The sequence below is a fragment of the Dermacentor albipictus genome, chromosome 9 (assembly GCF_038994185.2).
Source record: "Dermacentor albipictus isolate Rhodes 1998 colony chromosome 9, USDA_Dalb.pri_finalv2, whole genome shotgun sequence".
Classification (NCBI taxonomy): domain Eukaryota; kingdom Metazoa; phylum Arthropoda; class Arachnida; order Ixodida; family Ixodidae; genus Dermacentor; species Dermacentor albipictus.
Genome location: NC_091829.1, coordinates 107,322,419 through 107,338,537, shown reverse-complemented (window position 1 = coordinate 107,338,537; position 16,119 = coordinate 107,322,419). Strand labels below are relative to the sequence as shown.

Genomic DNA, 16,119 nt, shown 5'->3' with positions numbered 1-16,119 from the left:
CATAGCTCGTTGCTTCGTCCTCAATTTCAGCATAACCCTTTTCGTAAGCCTCCAGGTTTCTGCCCCATACGTGAGTACTGGTGCGACACAGCTTTTATGCACTTTTCTCTTGAGGGATAGTGGCAACCTGCTGTTCATGATTTGAGAATGCCTGCCAAACACCCCCAGCCCATTCTTATTGTTCTGGTTATTTCAGTGTCATGATCCGGATTCGTGGTCACTACCTGCCCTAAGTAGATGTATTCCCTTACTCCTTCCAGTGCCTCACTACCTATCGTAAACTGCAGTTCTCTTCCGAGGCTGTTAAACATTGTTTTAGTTTTCTGCAGATTAATTTTCAGACCCACCCTTCCGCTTTGCCTCTCCAGGTCAGTGAACATGCATTGCGATTGGTCTCCTGAGTTACTATGCAAGGCAATATCATCAGCAAATCTCAAGTAGCTAAGGTCTTCTCCATCAACTTTTATCCCCAATTCTTCACGCTCCAGGTCTCAGAATAACTCCTGTAAACATGCTCTGAATAGCATTGGAGACATGGTATCTCCCTGTCTGTCGCCTTTCTTTATTGGGATTTTGTTGCTCTCTTTATGGAGCACTACGGTGGCTGTGGAGCCGCTATAGATATCTTCCAGTATTTTTTACATTTGGCTCATCTACACCCTGATTCCGTAATGCCTCCATGATGCTGAGGTTTCGACTAACACAAACGCTTTTTCGTAATCAATGAAGGCTATATATAAGGGTTTGTGATATCCTGCACATTTCTCTATCACCTGATTGATAGTGTGAAAATGGTTTATTGTTGAGTAGCCTTTACGAAATCCTGCCTGGTCCTTTGTTTGACAGAAGTCTAAGGTGTTCCTGATTCTATTTGCGATTACCTTAGTAAATACTTTGTAGGCAACGGACAGTAAGCTGATTGGTATATAATTTTTCAAGTCTTTGGCGTCCCCTTTCTTATGGATTAGGATTACGTTAGCGTTCTTCCAAGATTCCGGTACGTTCGAGGTCATGAGGCATTGTGTATATGGGGTGGCCAGTCTTTCTAGGAAAGTGTTCCCCCCATCCTTGAACAAATCTGCTGTTACCTGATCCTCCCCAGCTACCTTCCCCCTTTGCATAGCTTCCAGGGCGTTCTTTAATTCGTCCAGCGTTACTTGTGGGATTTCAAGTTTCTCTAGACTTCTCCCTCTCACATTATCGTCGTGGATGCTACTGGTACTGTATAAATCTCTATAAACAACTTAGCCACTTGAACTATCTCATCCATATTAGTAACGATATTGCCGGCTTTGCCTCTTAACGCACACATCTGATTCTTGCCTATTCCTAGTTTCTTCTTCACTGTTTTTAGGCTTCCTCCGTTCCTGAGAGCCTGGTCAATTCCATCCATATTACAGTTCCTGATGTCCGCTGTCTTACGCTTGTTGATTAACTTCGAAAGTTCTGCCAGTTCTATTCTGGCTGTAGGGTGAGAGGATTTCATACACTGGCGTTTCTTGATCAGATCTTTCGTCTCCTGTGATAGCTTACTGGTCTGATGTCTAACGGAGTTACCACCGACTTCTATTGCACGCTCCTTAATGATGCCCATAATATTATCGTTCATTGCTTCAACACTAAGGTCCTCTTCCAGAATTTAAGCCGAATACCTGTTCTGTAGCTTGATCTGGAATTCCTCTAGTTTCCCTCCTACCGCTAACTCATTTATTGGCTTCTTATGTACCAGTTTCTTTTGTTCCCTCCTCATGTGTAGGCTAATTCGAGTTTTTACCATCCTATGGTCACTGCAGCGCACCTTGCCGAACACGTCTACATCTTGTATGATGCAAGGGTTCGCGCAGAGTATGAAGTCGATTTGATTCATAGTCTCACCATTCGGGATCCTCCAGGTCCACTTTCGGCTAACCCGCTTGAGGAAAAAAGGTATTCATTTTGCGCATATTATTCTGTTCTGCAAACTCTACTAATAACTTTCAACCGCTATTCCTAGAGCCTATGCCATATTCCCCCACTGACTTTTCTCCAGCCTGCTTCTTGCCTACCCGGGCATTGAAGTCGCCCATCAGTATAGTGTATTTTGTTTTGACTTTACGCATCGCCGATTCCACGTCTTTATAAAAGCTTTCGACTTCCTGATCATCATGACTCAAACTGACATCATGATCAAACGGCGCTTGGAAGCCGGCGCGCAGTTTGTATGTATAGCTGAACCTCAATAGGCGCTCAGCTGCTCAAGGCTCAACCCTACCTGGCTTTTCTATAGACGCCTTTGATGGGTGTAATATCATATTTATATAGCCTCCACTCGGCTTAGCCATCATATCAGACTGCGCTTTCTTCTATGAAAAATATATATTTTAGAGACCCGCATGATCTCACTTTTTTTTCACAATGGTCGCTGTACCTACCGCAATCACCAAAAGCTGCTGCAACTTTTACAGTCGCCTAGCTTGTTTCGGAAAGCGAATCTTAAGTTTTCCTTTCACCCATGTGTCCAATTGTGAAAGGACGAATGGTTGAAATACTTCACTAGATTAAGCAGACGCTCTCTTCATTCTTACGGTCAGCGTCCCTTCCTTTCATCATCACCAACATGATCATCATCATCATTTTATTATATTTTTTTTCTTTTCTTTATTGATTTATTTAAGACAATGAACAGATTGTCTTAGGGGACACGGCTAAAGGCAAAACATTTGCCTGACTAGGCCGTGCCACCCGTACATTGGCAGCAACATGGCAGTGGCAGGCTTTCAGGAGGTCACACATGAAATTAAAGTAGTACACATTTTCAACACTTGAGTACACAATTCGCGTAAGAAGAAAGAAAAAAAAGGTTAAAGTTTATACAGTTTTCTAATCAATTGAAACACAACAACGACAAAAAAAAGTATGTACGAAATTTTCCACACCTGTAGCTGAAAGGTTAAAGTTTACACAGTTTTCTAAAAACAACAACAAGAAACATGAAGAAAATTTTCTATACCTGTAGTTCAACATTTCTATTAGTCTTCGGATAGTAACAATTCTTTTACCGTTTTCTTAAAGCTTTGCTTTGCTATTCCAGAATTTAGCAGGTCCAATACCAAGGGGTAGTCGTTTAGAAGGTTAGGAAGTTGAACTGCTAGTTTTTGATCTCCGTATTTCGTTCTGCAACGTGGTTTTTCTATCAGAGTTTTTCTGAGGTTTTAATTTGTCGTTCTGCCATGGTATTTACTTTGGAAGGAACATTTGTCTTCCCAGAATTGCCGTGAAATTTCGAGGAATAATTTGTAAGTGTGAAGTTTTGATGCTGTTAATATTTTGTATTTGTTATAGTATTGTTTAGTGGTATCAGTACGTTCTAAGTTACCTATCGCGCGCAGTGCGCGGTTTTGGAGTGTTTGAATTGATTTTAAGTTAGTTTGTGTAGTAGTTGACCAAACTAGCAAACAATACGTTAATCGAGAATGTATAAGCGCGTTGTAAATATTGCGCTTCACATTTATCGGTAGCAAATATCGCAACCTATTTAGCACACCGACAGCACGAGCGATATTTTTTCTAAGAACGTCTACGTGCGGTGACCAGGACATATTTTCATGGAATATAACTCCTAAAAATCTGGCTGTTGTTGCCTGTTCGAGGTTGACCTTCTGAAACTGGAGTGTTATCTGAGGGTGGATTATTGTTCCTTTTGATTTAAACACTAGATACTTAGTTTTAGTTATGTTTAATTGGAGTTTATTCGCATTTAGCCACAAGCTTAGTTGCTGTAACCAGATGTTAGCTTGCTCAAAAAGATTTCCTATTTCCCTTCCTGAGAAGAAAACGTTAGTATCATCCGCGTATAATATAATATTGGAACAGCCTTGAATATTGACAATATCATTAATATAGAGTAAAAATAAAACAGGCCCCAAGACGGATGCTTGCGGCACGCCGTACTTAATGTGCTGGATTTCGGAACTAACTCCATTTATTGTTGTGTACTGTGTTCTAGAGGTCAGATAGCTTTTTATTAAGGATAATGCGACACCACGAATTCCATAAAGAGGTAGCTTTTCCAAAAGGACATCGTGTTGCACGCAATCGAAGGCTTTCCTAAAATCTAGAAAGATACCTAGAGTTAACATTCGGTTTTCTATGTTGTCAAGGATTTGTTCCTTTATTTCAAGTAAAGCGGTTTCTGAAGATTTAGCCTTACAGAAACCATATTGCTCCTGAGCTATTATGTTATACGTGTTTAGAAACTGACAAAGTCTTCTATTAATTACATGCTCAGCAATTTTCGCGAAGACAGAAAGAACGGATATTGGCCTGTAGTTATTCATGTCGTTAACTGGGCCACTCTTATGAATGACAGTCACTCGGGCTAGCTTCATCCTATCTGGAAACACACCGTTAGAAAGAATTAGGTTACAGATATGTGAAAGAGGCGTGCTTACAATTTCACTGACGGCTTTCAACGGCTTCACTTTTGTATCATCTTCACCTGAAGCACAACTGTCTTTCAACGATAAAATTATTGTCTGTATCTCGTGCTGCTCAGTAGGCGCCAAGAACAGCGTAGAAGAACATCGATTTAATATATATTCCGTGCAAGAGACTGGTGTATCATTTTGTGAGGACGCACCAGCGTCAATAAAATGAGAATTAAAAGTATTTGCAACCTCAATATCTGACAATTCACTATGCTGAAATGCAACTTTTCTTGCGATAGCGCCTTTGTTAATTACTTCATTGATCGCTTTCCACATGAGATTTGAATTTCCCATGATAGCAAAAAACTTGTTCGCGTAATATTCTTGTTTAGAGCGTTTAATATCGGAATTCAATTTGTTACGCTCAGATTTGAAAGACCGAAAGGCATCTTCGCTTCTGCTACTCAAAAAGATTTGGAAGAGCTTGTTACGACATTTTATCCTGTTATAGAGGTCACGAGTTATCCAAGGCTTTCTAGCTTTGTTGTGTTTTTTAAACTTCTTAAGTGGGAAACATCTGTTGTATAACAACGCGAAGGTAGATATAAAAACATCGTAAGCCTTGTTTACATCAGTTTCTGCGGTCACTTCGTCCCACCGATAACCAGAGACTAGTTCAACAAATTTCTTAACACTTTGTTCTGAATAAATTCTTTTTAAGCTTTCAGGGCATATATTGGATGGCTGTCTATGAGGTAGCAGACAGTATATAGGCAAGTGATCACTAAGATCGCACATCAAGACTCCTGCCCTTACATATTCAGCAGAAAAACTCGTCACACAGAGGTCAAGTGTTGTCTGGCTTGTAGGTGTGATGCGAGTAGGCACGTTGATGACATTTGAACACCCGTATGATTCAAAAGTTTCCTGAAAACGCGTATATTCTAGGTTGTCTGGGCAAGCATCTATATTAAAATCGCCCATTAATATTGTTTCGAGTTTAAGTTCGGTGCTGAGTTCTAATAATTTTTCAGTAAATTCTAAGAACTTGCACATGGATCCAGATGGCGGGCGGTACACTAGCGAAATCAAGGTGTTCATGCACTGAAGACCAATACATTCATAGCATTCGTTAACAATCTTGAGCTCGGGGATTATACTGTACGACAAACCAGAACGGACATAAATAGCAATTCCTCCTCCTAGTTTTTTCGTTCGGTAAACAGAGATACAGTCATATCCAAAAATAGAAGCGCATTCATCCTCTGATGTAAACCACGTTTCACTAAAACAAAGCAAATCGAAACAGTGTTGCAGTTCAGACAGATACAAACTGACTTCATCAAACTTATTTCTCAAACTTCGCACATTAAAATGAAATATTGAAAGTGGACATTGGTTCTTTAACGACGCGACATCCCCAGAAAATTGGAATTCCAGGGTCGCCATTGTGGTTTAGTAAACATAACACATCTTTTGCTATCACGTATGCCGCCATCACTTCGAGGCTGTAAGACTGGCCAGATCCTCCACGCCGCGTATGACAACAGCTCGGTCACCGCTCCTTTTTCGCACCAAAACTTTACCGTTTGAGTGCCAGACGTATGCGTATCCTGAGGTCTGGGCCCATTCCTTCGTCTCTGATAAAATATCACGTGATAGCCGTGTCATATTTTCACAGAAAAACACGTGCCCATGATCCTTTAGTTGCTTCTTGTTAGCAAGCCAGTAATCGCGAAGTTCCTGGTGAACAAAACGGATAATGATCGCCCGTGTTTTGCCTGGTTTAGCGGGAAGTCTGTGTATAGCCATAACATCACTCTTGTTCAATAGTGGAAGCTTAATTTGCATCGCGACTTCGTTTACCTTCATCATTAGGTCTTCGTTCTCGCTTTCAGTAATGAAACCAATACAACAAAACATGATTGGACCCATAGCCAGCTCGGCTAGTGAAATGTCCAAATACAACATATTCACTAAAGAAATGGCAGACATTCAAACTACATGTACAAAAAGACGTATGCAGCCTGTGTGAAAGAATTTAGAGTTCGTCTGCGCGGTCAGTACCCCTTGAGGCATTCCGTGCGTCAGAGATTCTTAGCTCTTCATATTAAAAATTTCACCGACAATAAACTGTGCTGAAGCCCGCCGTTTCGCACATTTGATCACATGAATACGGACATTAACTTTATATATGAAGTCAACGTTCTCATATTTCAAACACGCGCTGCGACCTTTTTATAGGCATTTCTTGCTCAGAGGCCTATCACCGGGCGCCGACGAACGACGAGCGTGTCCGCGTTTTATGCATCTCTCTCCCTGTTCCTGTATTATCAATGCATTGCAGTTCAGATTATTCATGCGTCATCAATGACCACCTTGTGGTGGATTATAAGACTCGCGGAGCACTTTATTCTGCTGATCATCATGACTGGATGTAGGGGCGTAGACCTGTACTACCTTCAATTTGTACCTCTTATTAGGTTTCAGAACAAGACCTGCCGCCCTCTCGTTAATGCTATGAAATTCCTGTATGTTGCCTGCTATATCCTTGTTAATCAGGATTCCAACTCCTAGTTCTCGTCTCTCTTCTAAGCCCCGGTAGCACAGTACGTGCCCACTTTTTAGCACTGTATATGCTTCTTCGTCCTCCCAACCTCACTGAGCCCTATTATATCCCATTTCCTACCCTCTAATTCCTCCAATAACACTGCTAGACTCGCCTCACTAGTTAACGTTCTAACGCTAAACGCTGCCAGGTTCAGATTCCAACGGCGGCCTGTTCGGAGCCAGGTATTCTTAGCACCCTCTGCAGCGTCACAGATCTGACCGCCATCGTGGTCAGTTGCTTCGCGGCTGCTGGGGACTGAGGGCCAGGTTTTGATTGTTGTATCCTAATAGGAGGTTGTAGCCAAGTACTGCACCAGGGTGGCCAATCCTGCTCTGATGAGAGAGTGCGTTACCGGTTCTGGTCACCGGGATCAGGCCGCACTCCAAGCCTGTTTGTGCAATTTTCTCAACACACGGTTTTTTTCCGGGGGAGAATCGCGTGGCACCGGGACTCAAACCACGGTCCTCTTGCGCGCGAGGCGGATACTCTACCGCCCACGCAGAAGCTGTACGCCTCATTTAACCTACAGTGGGGCCTTACTTGATCAGTCAAGGTGGAGCAATCTGAGCTCGGTTACGCCACACGGATGGCACTCAACTAGAGAATCTGGTATTTATGACCTGCACATGTGTGGCCATACATATTACAGAATATTTTTTTAGGAGGGTCCCTGTATAGTGATTAACTAAAAGAAAATACATATTCAAAAGGGGGAAGAAACAAAAAAGGAAAAACCAAAGAAGGAAAAAAAAGGGAAGAGAACGGGTGATTTCAACTCGTCACCCTAGGATGTTGCCCAGAATGATAGCTCAGTCAGTTGGCCCGTAAGAGTCCAGGTTACCTTGAAGCGCCATAGCTCAGAGCCTTATACTTATGTGGAAAGGGACTGATGATGTCCGCGATAGTAGAGTGTAGTAGTTAGGAGAACGAATTCAAGGGAAGAGAAGAAGAAAGGAAAGGAAATTTCCTGAAGCATAATTGCAGCGCCGTCGTTTTAAAGCGCACCCGCGGTAGAAAAACGGACGGCGATATAAGCGTACGGGGTCATGATACGCACACGACAAACCGCCTTAAAATATTTAGAGGCTTGAGAGGAAGTTTTATGAACAACCGATAACAGGGCAATCAGCACTCGAATTCGACGAGAGAAATTATTGAGACGTAGAAAATTCCCTTGAACTAAGTATGGTTTGTGAGACAAATGCTTGGAATTATTGAACTTTTTTAAAAGATAAGAAGAATATGCGCTCACCGAGAGGACAGCATCCGCACGAGACCACACCAGGCAGCTTACTGAGACATGGAGCGCTTTGTGGCCGGAACTAAGCCCCCTTCTCCCGTCAAGCGCAGAACACGTACGTTCCGATCGCTCAAGGCTTCGCGGGCATAGTATAGCTCTAGAGTCTAGGAAAAGCTTAAACAGGTGCAGTGGGGCACTCTTAGCCCGAGTAACTGTCTCAAGGACTGCTGCTCACGACGGCGAAATATCTCCGTGTAATTATAATAACCCTAGTAAGACTACTTTCGAAAAAGAGAACGGCCCAGAGGGCTGTACTACGAGTGTTATCACTGATAATTAAATACTACGACTTAAGACTAAATACTAAATACTACTAAGAATAAGTATTTATGCAACTTTGTTCAACTTGCGGCTTCTTGTGTGCATAGCCATTATGCACACATTATCGTGTTCTCTACAGAACTATACCTAACCTTTCGTGATGTTTAGCCTTTCTTTTGCATAAAGTCCTTCGTCTCAAGCTAAATTTCATTTTTGTTTTGTACGTACTATATTTATCACTTTTTATTGTTGTTTTATTCTTTGAAATCTATTTCGTGTCATGTACCCTTTATTTACATACTTTTTCTCTTTGTGCTACAACCTCATGCACTTTTCTGTGCATGTAGGAATTTGAAGTGTAGTGGGCTAGATATGTCACAGGTCTAAGCACGTACTGTGCACATCATTGTTTATTATTCATATCCTTACAGTTACTTCTGTTCTCTGGCAAATACACATTTGGTGAGCTTGAATTTCTTGAAAATTATTATGAAGATCAGTATTTTATATGCTGCATTTACCTTTGTAGTAAATATAAACAGACTGATTTGTATCCCTTGTGACCTAGACAGGATGCCTTGTTTTGTTGCATTAAAAAGGGGGGTTCGCCCACATGTCTTGGTATAAATGTGGTGTGCGTCATTGATTTCACTTGTCAACTTTTACGGTGGATGAAGAGAGATGAACGACTGTAATCCAGCATGAAGCCACGTCGTGGAAACGTACGGCCAAGTTGGACGACCATACTGGTCTTTTGAATGAAATATGACGATCTCTTATACACATAAGATTCTGACGTAGAAGTTCTGTGGGAACCCGCAAGGTGGAGAGAAGTAATTAATAAAGGGAAAATAAGACATCCACCCGTTCGTAGCAATCGCTACGAACGGGTGGATGGACTGCAGAAATTTGGTGGCATCTTTCACCGAGCAAGCCCCTCTTGGCTGCTTGCCTTTCTCAATTCACTTGCACACTGCTCTGCTTATACTGCATACTTTCTTTTTCACTGGATATATAGGCACCATGACAGGAGAGGCGTTCTTAAAGATACCAATAAATTCGTCTTGTGTCTGCCAGGGTTAGTGTAGTTTATTTCTGTCATCGTGTGTATATTTGGTCAAATGTACACGGAGCAGACTGGCCTGTGCCTCGACACGTGCCTAAGAGAGCACCATAATTCACTCACCGGACCCGCATGTTCGTCCCACTTGACCATGTACCGATGGGACTGAGGCTGCGCGCCATATTTATACTGTTCAACTGTTTCTTTCACCTACGGCTACAAGCTGACCAACAATGTTGCTGAGGAATGCCACATAAAAAAACTGGGTCCAAACCTGTTTACTGAACTGTCCGCAACCTCCGTAGTACCAAATTTGTTTGTTGCACCTAGTTTCATGCACCTTATTTTTTGTCAAATCTTCGGCTTGACCCATAGAGCAGTTATGCAATAAATTTTCAAAGTTACGTATTTGTGTAATTTTTGTTTTCTCTTTTTCATAACCTATGTTGCAAGAAGGACCCTTTTGAACTAAAATAAATTAACTTTTAATTACTATTGCGAAGTCTTATCATTGCGTTTAGGATGCATATCAGTGTACCTATAAGTACTAGATCAGAAACTAATTGTTTCACTAACTGAAAAAGCACAAATATACTGTGCACATTGTATCTGACAGTGACACTGCGATAAAATGGGACACTGTGTCCCAAATACCACAAATTGGCATTTATCCAACAAAATTTGCTAAAACAACATAAAACATTATTTGTCCCCCTACAATGGATTCTTACATGCATCATCATGATTGCTCAATCTCAAGCTCCATGTGACAATTTTATTATTGGCATATTAACCATAGTACAAACAATCTATGGCTAACAGTGGAGGGAATAATAATTTTATCTAAGGCTCAACAATAGAAGCCAGTAGGTCATTCCCTTCTTTTCAAAAATTTTGTTTCCTATGCATAGAGCGATGTCTCTATAGCACTCTTAGCTCATGGGTGCTCCTGCTTGCTTATGTTATAAGTGGGAATGTGTTGTCATTGCAAAATGAGATCAATTTGAGACTAGGCTGTTGTCGTTTGGAGATACTTTTTGTCATTAGCAATGATATTCTAGTGCCAGGCACATTGGCCCAGTGCTGATGTCACAGAATCTTGGGAAAGCAAACTATTCTCAAAAGTGATTCTCAAAAGAAGTGCCGCTGTTTGGCACAGTTGTGAGGGAGATTGGGCGTTCTGCCCCTTTTCTGTTATAATTTTTTTTTTCGGAAATACTCAAATGAAACTTAGCATAGTGCTACAACTATATAGATATTTGTGGCATGTTTGTGCCTGCTAATACAATTGGCTGAATGTTCATTACACCTTTTGAAAATAATTTCAATTGTATTTTCCAAGCTCCACCGTCGCCAATTACTATACGGACCAAATGAGGCCAAAAACTAGCCTTTGCTTGCTCCTTTCCTGGGAAGTGAAATAGCAGGTAATCATGTAAGAATAGAATAAACTTGCAAAATGTGAGCAGTAGCCAAAGATCCATACAGGTCATGCTGGTGGTGGAATGCTAAGACAAATTGCACTCTTCATTTGTTGACTCATTCAGTTAATATTTATTTATTTATGCCTCATGAATGCTCTACAGTTATCCAGCAAGGAATCAGGTAAAATGAAGAAATATCGTTACATCAAAGTAAACATGTTATGCAAAAAAACATAATTCACGTAGCACAGTGCCATGATGAAATGTTTTTAGACAACTAGTCTGCTCGTGATACGAATTCATAAAAACTGCAAGCTTCGAAGAAACAAGGCTGTTAGGTTAATAAAAGTTCTTTATAAGTAAAAAATGAGATTACATTTCTATTGGACCTAATACCATAGTTTAATCTGGCAAATTTGAGATACTATATGCTGCTCCAACATACAATCACTAATTTGTCAGTAGCTGTGCGACGCTCTCAAACATTGCAACAATTTCATGTTAGCTGTAAATTCATATATCAATTTTATTGACTTTAGACATAGCAGATGGAGTCTGCAGAGCTGCGATGTCTGTTTCTGGCACAGAGACGTGGATAATTAAGCTTCGTGGTGTTATTTTTCTTAAACCTGCCAAATAGTTCTTCCTGCAACGAGTGTAATTCTCCAATGCTACAAGCTTATTTCAAATTAGTCCTGTGGTTGTCTCCAAAATATTGCTGTATTTTGTATGTATTTGAGGCGAAAAATTTACAGTTGCAAACTGAGTAAATTCTTTTTCTTCAAGCTTTGCTATTTTCAGAAATTTTTAATAAGGATTTATAGCGCTGAAGTAAAAACTACAATTTAAAAACTTTCAGATGTAAGAAACCTTATAAAATTTGGTCCCATTGTTGCCAAGAAAAATGATTTTACTATTCAGGTGCATTGCATAGGAGCTCCCGAGTTAAATATTTTTTGAGGCATTGCGTGTGTTGGTCTGGATTCCATTTCTCACCCTAACTTCAAAATATTGGCTCTGATCTCTAAATTGATTCCAATAATGAAATTCAAGATTTTAAACGTTGTACGATATATGGCGTACTTCGCTATGAACACCACTGTTTGCCACAATCTTGCAGGGAGTGTCATTGTTAATTTTACACATAAACATAGACTAAAATACTGTGTAGATTCGGTATATGGTGTGCTTATTTATGAAGGCCACTGTTTGGCGCATTTTTTGCAGGGACTACCAGTGTTATTTTTCCACCTAAACAGACTAAAATGATGTGTGGTTTCGTCAGGCTGACACAACATTGCAGTGCACATTCATGTCAGTCTAGTTTCAGGCTTCAGTATCCAACCATTTATTGTGCACTGCTGGAACAGGCAGTCCTTTTGCAGTTTTAATGGTAAGGTTTCTTGTCCTAGTCAAGCCTGCTATTGCCAGGTGTACATGTCTTCATGTCTGCACTGATTTTTTCACCTCATCTTTCGTGTTTTTGCACCCCCACCTTCACCCGAGAAGCATAGTGGCAGCTGCACTTTGTGTGTTGCAAGTTCTAGTGTCAAGCGTGTATGTAACGTATACGAAGCATGTATCTAGTCTGAAGTGCAATAAACATTTCAAACTTGACACTTCGTGGTTGTAGCACCAATTTTTTTGCCACTGCATTTACTGTAGTCCTTATTGCCTACAGTACTGTTCTCTATAACTTTGATAAATTGCAAGCACTTTGTACACATCGGCCTAGCTTCTATAAGCATTTGCTTGTAGGGACTCGAAAGCAACTGCATAGAAATATTCTATAGAAATTTGTCTTTAGAATCTCTAAAGCAACTCGGTAGAATTGTTATATAGCGATTTGTCTTTAACACCTTCAAAGCAACTCAATGGAAATCTTCTATAGAAATTTGTCTGTATCATCTCTAAAGCAACTCCATAGAAATATTCTATAGAAATTTGTCTTTAGCATCTCTAAAGCAACTCGATAGAAATATTCTATAGAAATTTTTCTTTGGCGTCCTTAAAGCAACTCGATATAAATGTTCTATAGGAATTTATCTTTAGCATCTGTAAAGCAACTCGATAGAAACATTCTATGGAAATTTGTCGTTAGCGTCTCTAAAGCAACTCAATAGAAATGTTCTTAGAAATGTGTCTTTAGACTTCCTATAAGAATGCGGTGGCCAAATAACTTTTGGTACTCTATCGGAATATTCTATGGGCAATCAAAATAAACACAATAGAGTTGTATGGAAAAAATTCCAAAGACTTCTAAAAAACACATTAAACATTTTTGTAAGGGGCCCCGTCGTCAAGCAGGTTAGACCGTGCCTATGTGCCATGCAATTTAGCTTAGTATATCTCGCAATCTGATTTGATAACTCTTCCTTCATCACCGGTCTGTGTTTCCGATCAGAGACCAGTTATGCTTGAAGTTTCCTTCCCTGATTCTTCATCAGCAAAACCTTGGCGCCTCGACATCCGCGTTCTATACGACTCGTGCTCGCGCTCTTGTTTATCAAGCGTGGCTCGGCCCCAGGGCCAGAGGGGTTACCCGTAGACTTTTATCTAACATTCTGGGAAGATACTGGTGCCACTTTCGTGTCTGTTATCAGCCGCTGCTTTGATAACTTCGAATTCCCGGCTATAGTGGGGTACAACTTTAGAAAAAAGGGGAGGCCCCACCCAGATGACAGAAGTGCGACAACCGATTGCCTCCGCGACTAAAATAGTCCGGCTCGAAAAATTGTGCTCCTGAAACGCGTAATTTTCGGTATAAATAAATACATTTGTATCTTGATGACTGCTTTACTAGAGCTTTCATGTGCTACAGCCTGTGCCGAATAGCGACAAAAAAATAACCCCGTGCCTTCTACAACGCTGCCCGTCCTCTGCTTTGTAGTTTTATTGCAAGCGACGAAAGTGAAAAGAGCAGCTCTGCATGGCTATCGCGCTTCTTCACATGTACACGGCGTATCTACTACTCGTTTTCCAAGCTTAATCTGAATCAGTTGCTATTGAAAACGTACATATATAAAACAATGCATTCATCGCAACAATTAACAAACCTGGGGCGAGAATACGATCGAGACAAGAAGATACAAAAATGCTTCATTATTCGATCGCCTTAAATAAATTCTCTTCGCTTTCAATAGCATAACACTTATATTTTTGTGTTTTCACAATTTTTCCCTTTTCATTCTTTTTTTACAAGCCTGCAAGCTCGCCAATTCGCGCAATCAATTCCGTGCGAGTTTTGCGCTGTGGAACCCAGCGAGCTGACATCGGACTTTGTTGCCGAACGAGCCTTTTGCCACCTCGATGTGCACACCACCAAGGAGCGTCGACAAGAAGAACAAGAGTGGCCATATCCTGAACAGCGATTCACGCAACATCATCCTCCACTGCTACCCGTATTGGTCTAACAGGGACCTGAATGCAGCGTAGAGGCCACGACCAAGTCTGTCGCCGAGATGCTCGGTGTCAGTGAAATCACAATGTTCAAGGTAAGGAGGGAGGTCAAGGGGTCGCATATTTTTTGTGGCTAACTGTCAAAGCCATCGCGAAAGCGCCCACCAAATGCGGAGATGTATGACAGCTTCACGTTCTGTGCACTGAGGTCATGTGTGCACGATTTCTTTCGCCACAACGAGATACCGACGGTCGAGAAGATAACTAACGCGTTCTGGAAGCTTATGGATCTCCCATCACTAAAGCGGTGTACCGTGCGTCGCCTACTTGTCGAGATCGGATTGAAGTACAAGAAGAGTAGCCGCCATTCGCTGCCTATTGACCTGGATGACATCGCTGAATGGCGGAATCGCTGCCTTCGTGACGTGAGGCGCTACCAGGCGGAAGGCCGAAATATATTTTCCTGGACGAGGCATGGGTGACGGCGGGACGCACTCGGTGTATCGTTTGGCCGGACACCGTGGTTCAGAAGTGCGGACTCCCGTGCGCTCGAGCAAATGGCCTGTCGGTGGGTCTGAAACAACCTTCTGGAAAAGGCCAGTGCCTGATTGTGATGCACATCGGCAGCGAGGATTGCTTCGTCGATAGCTGCTTAGATGTATTCCGAGGCCAAAAAACAAGCGACTATATCGAAGAAATGGATGGCAATCGCTTCGAGGGATGGTTTAATGACGTTCTGCAGAAGTTGCCCGCTGGTAGCGTCGTTGTTTTTGACAGTGAACTTTACCATACCCGGCGAGAAGAGAAATTGCCGACGACAGCTTCGAAGAAGGAAAAAATACAGGAGTGGCTCAAAAGCAAAGACCTCTCCTACAGCGAAAGGATGGTGAAAAAGCTGCTGTTTGAGTTGGTAGAATCTGTAAAGCCCCACTTTCTGAGCTACACCGTAGAAAATGCAGCTGAAAGTGCCGGCCGCATTCTACTGAGGCTCCCACCGTACCACTGCGAATGTAATCCTATCGAGTGCGTGTGGACAAAGGTGAAGAATAGCATCGCTGTGGATAACAGAGACTTCAAGCTGTCTTCGGTTGAAGACGTCTTGAGGGAAAAATCAAACACTTAACGGCGGAAGAGTGGTGGAAGAACCTTCACCAGGTGATAGACCTGGAGGCAAAGTTCAGGCTTGACTCGCACGGGAGTGACCACATCAAACCCACTCCGAGTCCACTCCGACTGCGAGCTGTCCGGCATTGAGCAACTTGACGAAGCATTACACCTTCTTTTTAACGAAAGAACAACCCGCTACTATAATTTTGCTGGTGGATTCACAGCAGCCAACTATTCTCGCGTGACCTCTAAAATAAATAAGCAGTTCATTTAGTGACATATTCTTTCTAATGGAAGCTCAATTCTGAAAAAGCAACGTCCTACAAAGATCGTGTTTAATATAAGTACTGGCATGGGAACGTGCTCAAATGGAAATACAAATATTAACACTGAATAACTATGCAGGGCCCAAAATGCTTATTCGGGCAGCCACTGTCGAGCTTGACACGAGAAAGCAGTAGTGAACGCGAAATTGACAGCCACGGTTAGCAGCCTGCACGCCAAATCACATTCATCTGGCTGCATTGTTTATTTTGGTTATCCAGCTT

At 41.7% G+C, this 16,119-nt stretch overlaps 1 protein-coding gene across 1 annotated transcript; it reads left to right on the top strand.

The window, feature by feature from the left end:
• Nucleotides 1-15,161: 15,161 nt before the first annotated feature.
• LOC139050178 (uncharacterized) lies at nucleotides 15,162-15,587 on the top strand. The gene has a single exon (XM_070526385.1). The coding sequence runs from the start codon at nucleotides 15,162-15,164 to the stop codon at nucleotides 15,585-15,587; it is 426 nt and encodes a 141-aa protein (XP_070382486.1).
• The last annotated feature ends 532 nt before the right edge of the window (nucleotides 15,588-16,119 follow it).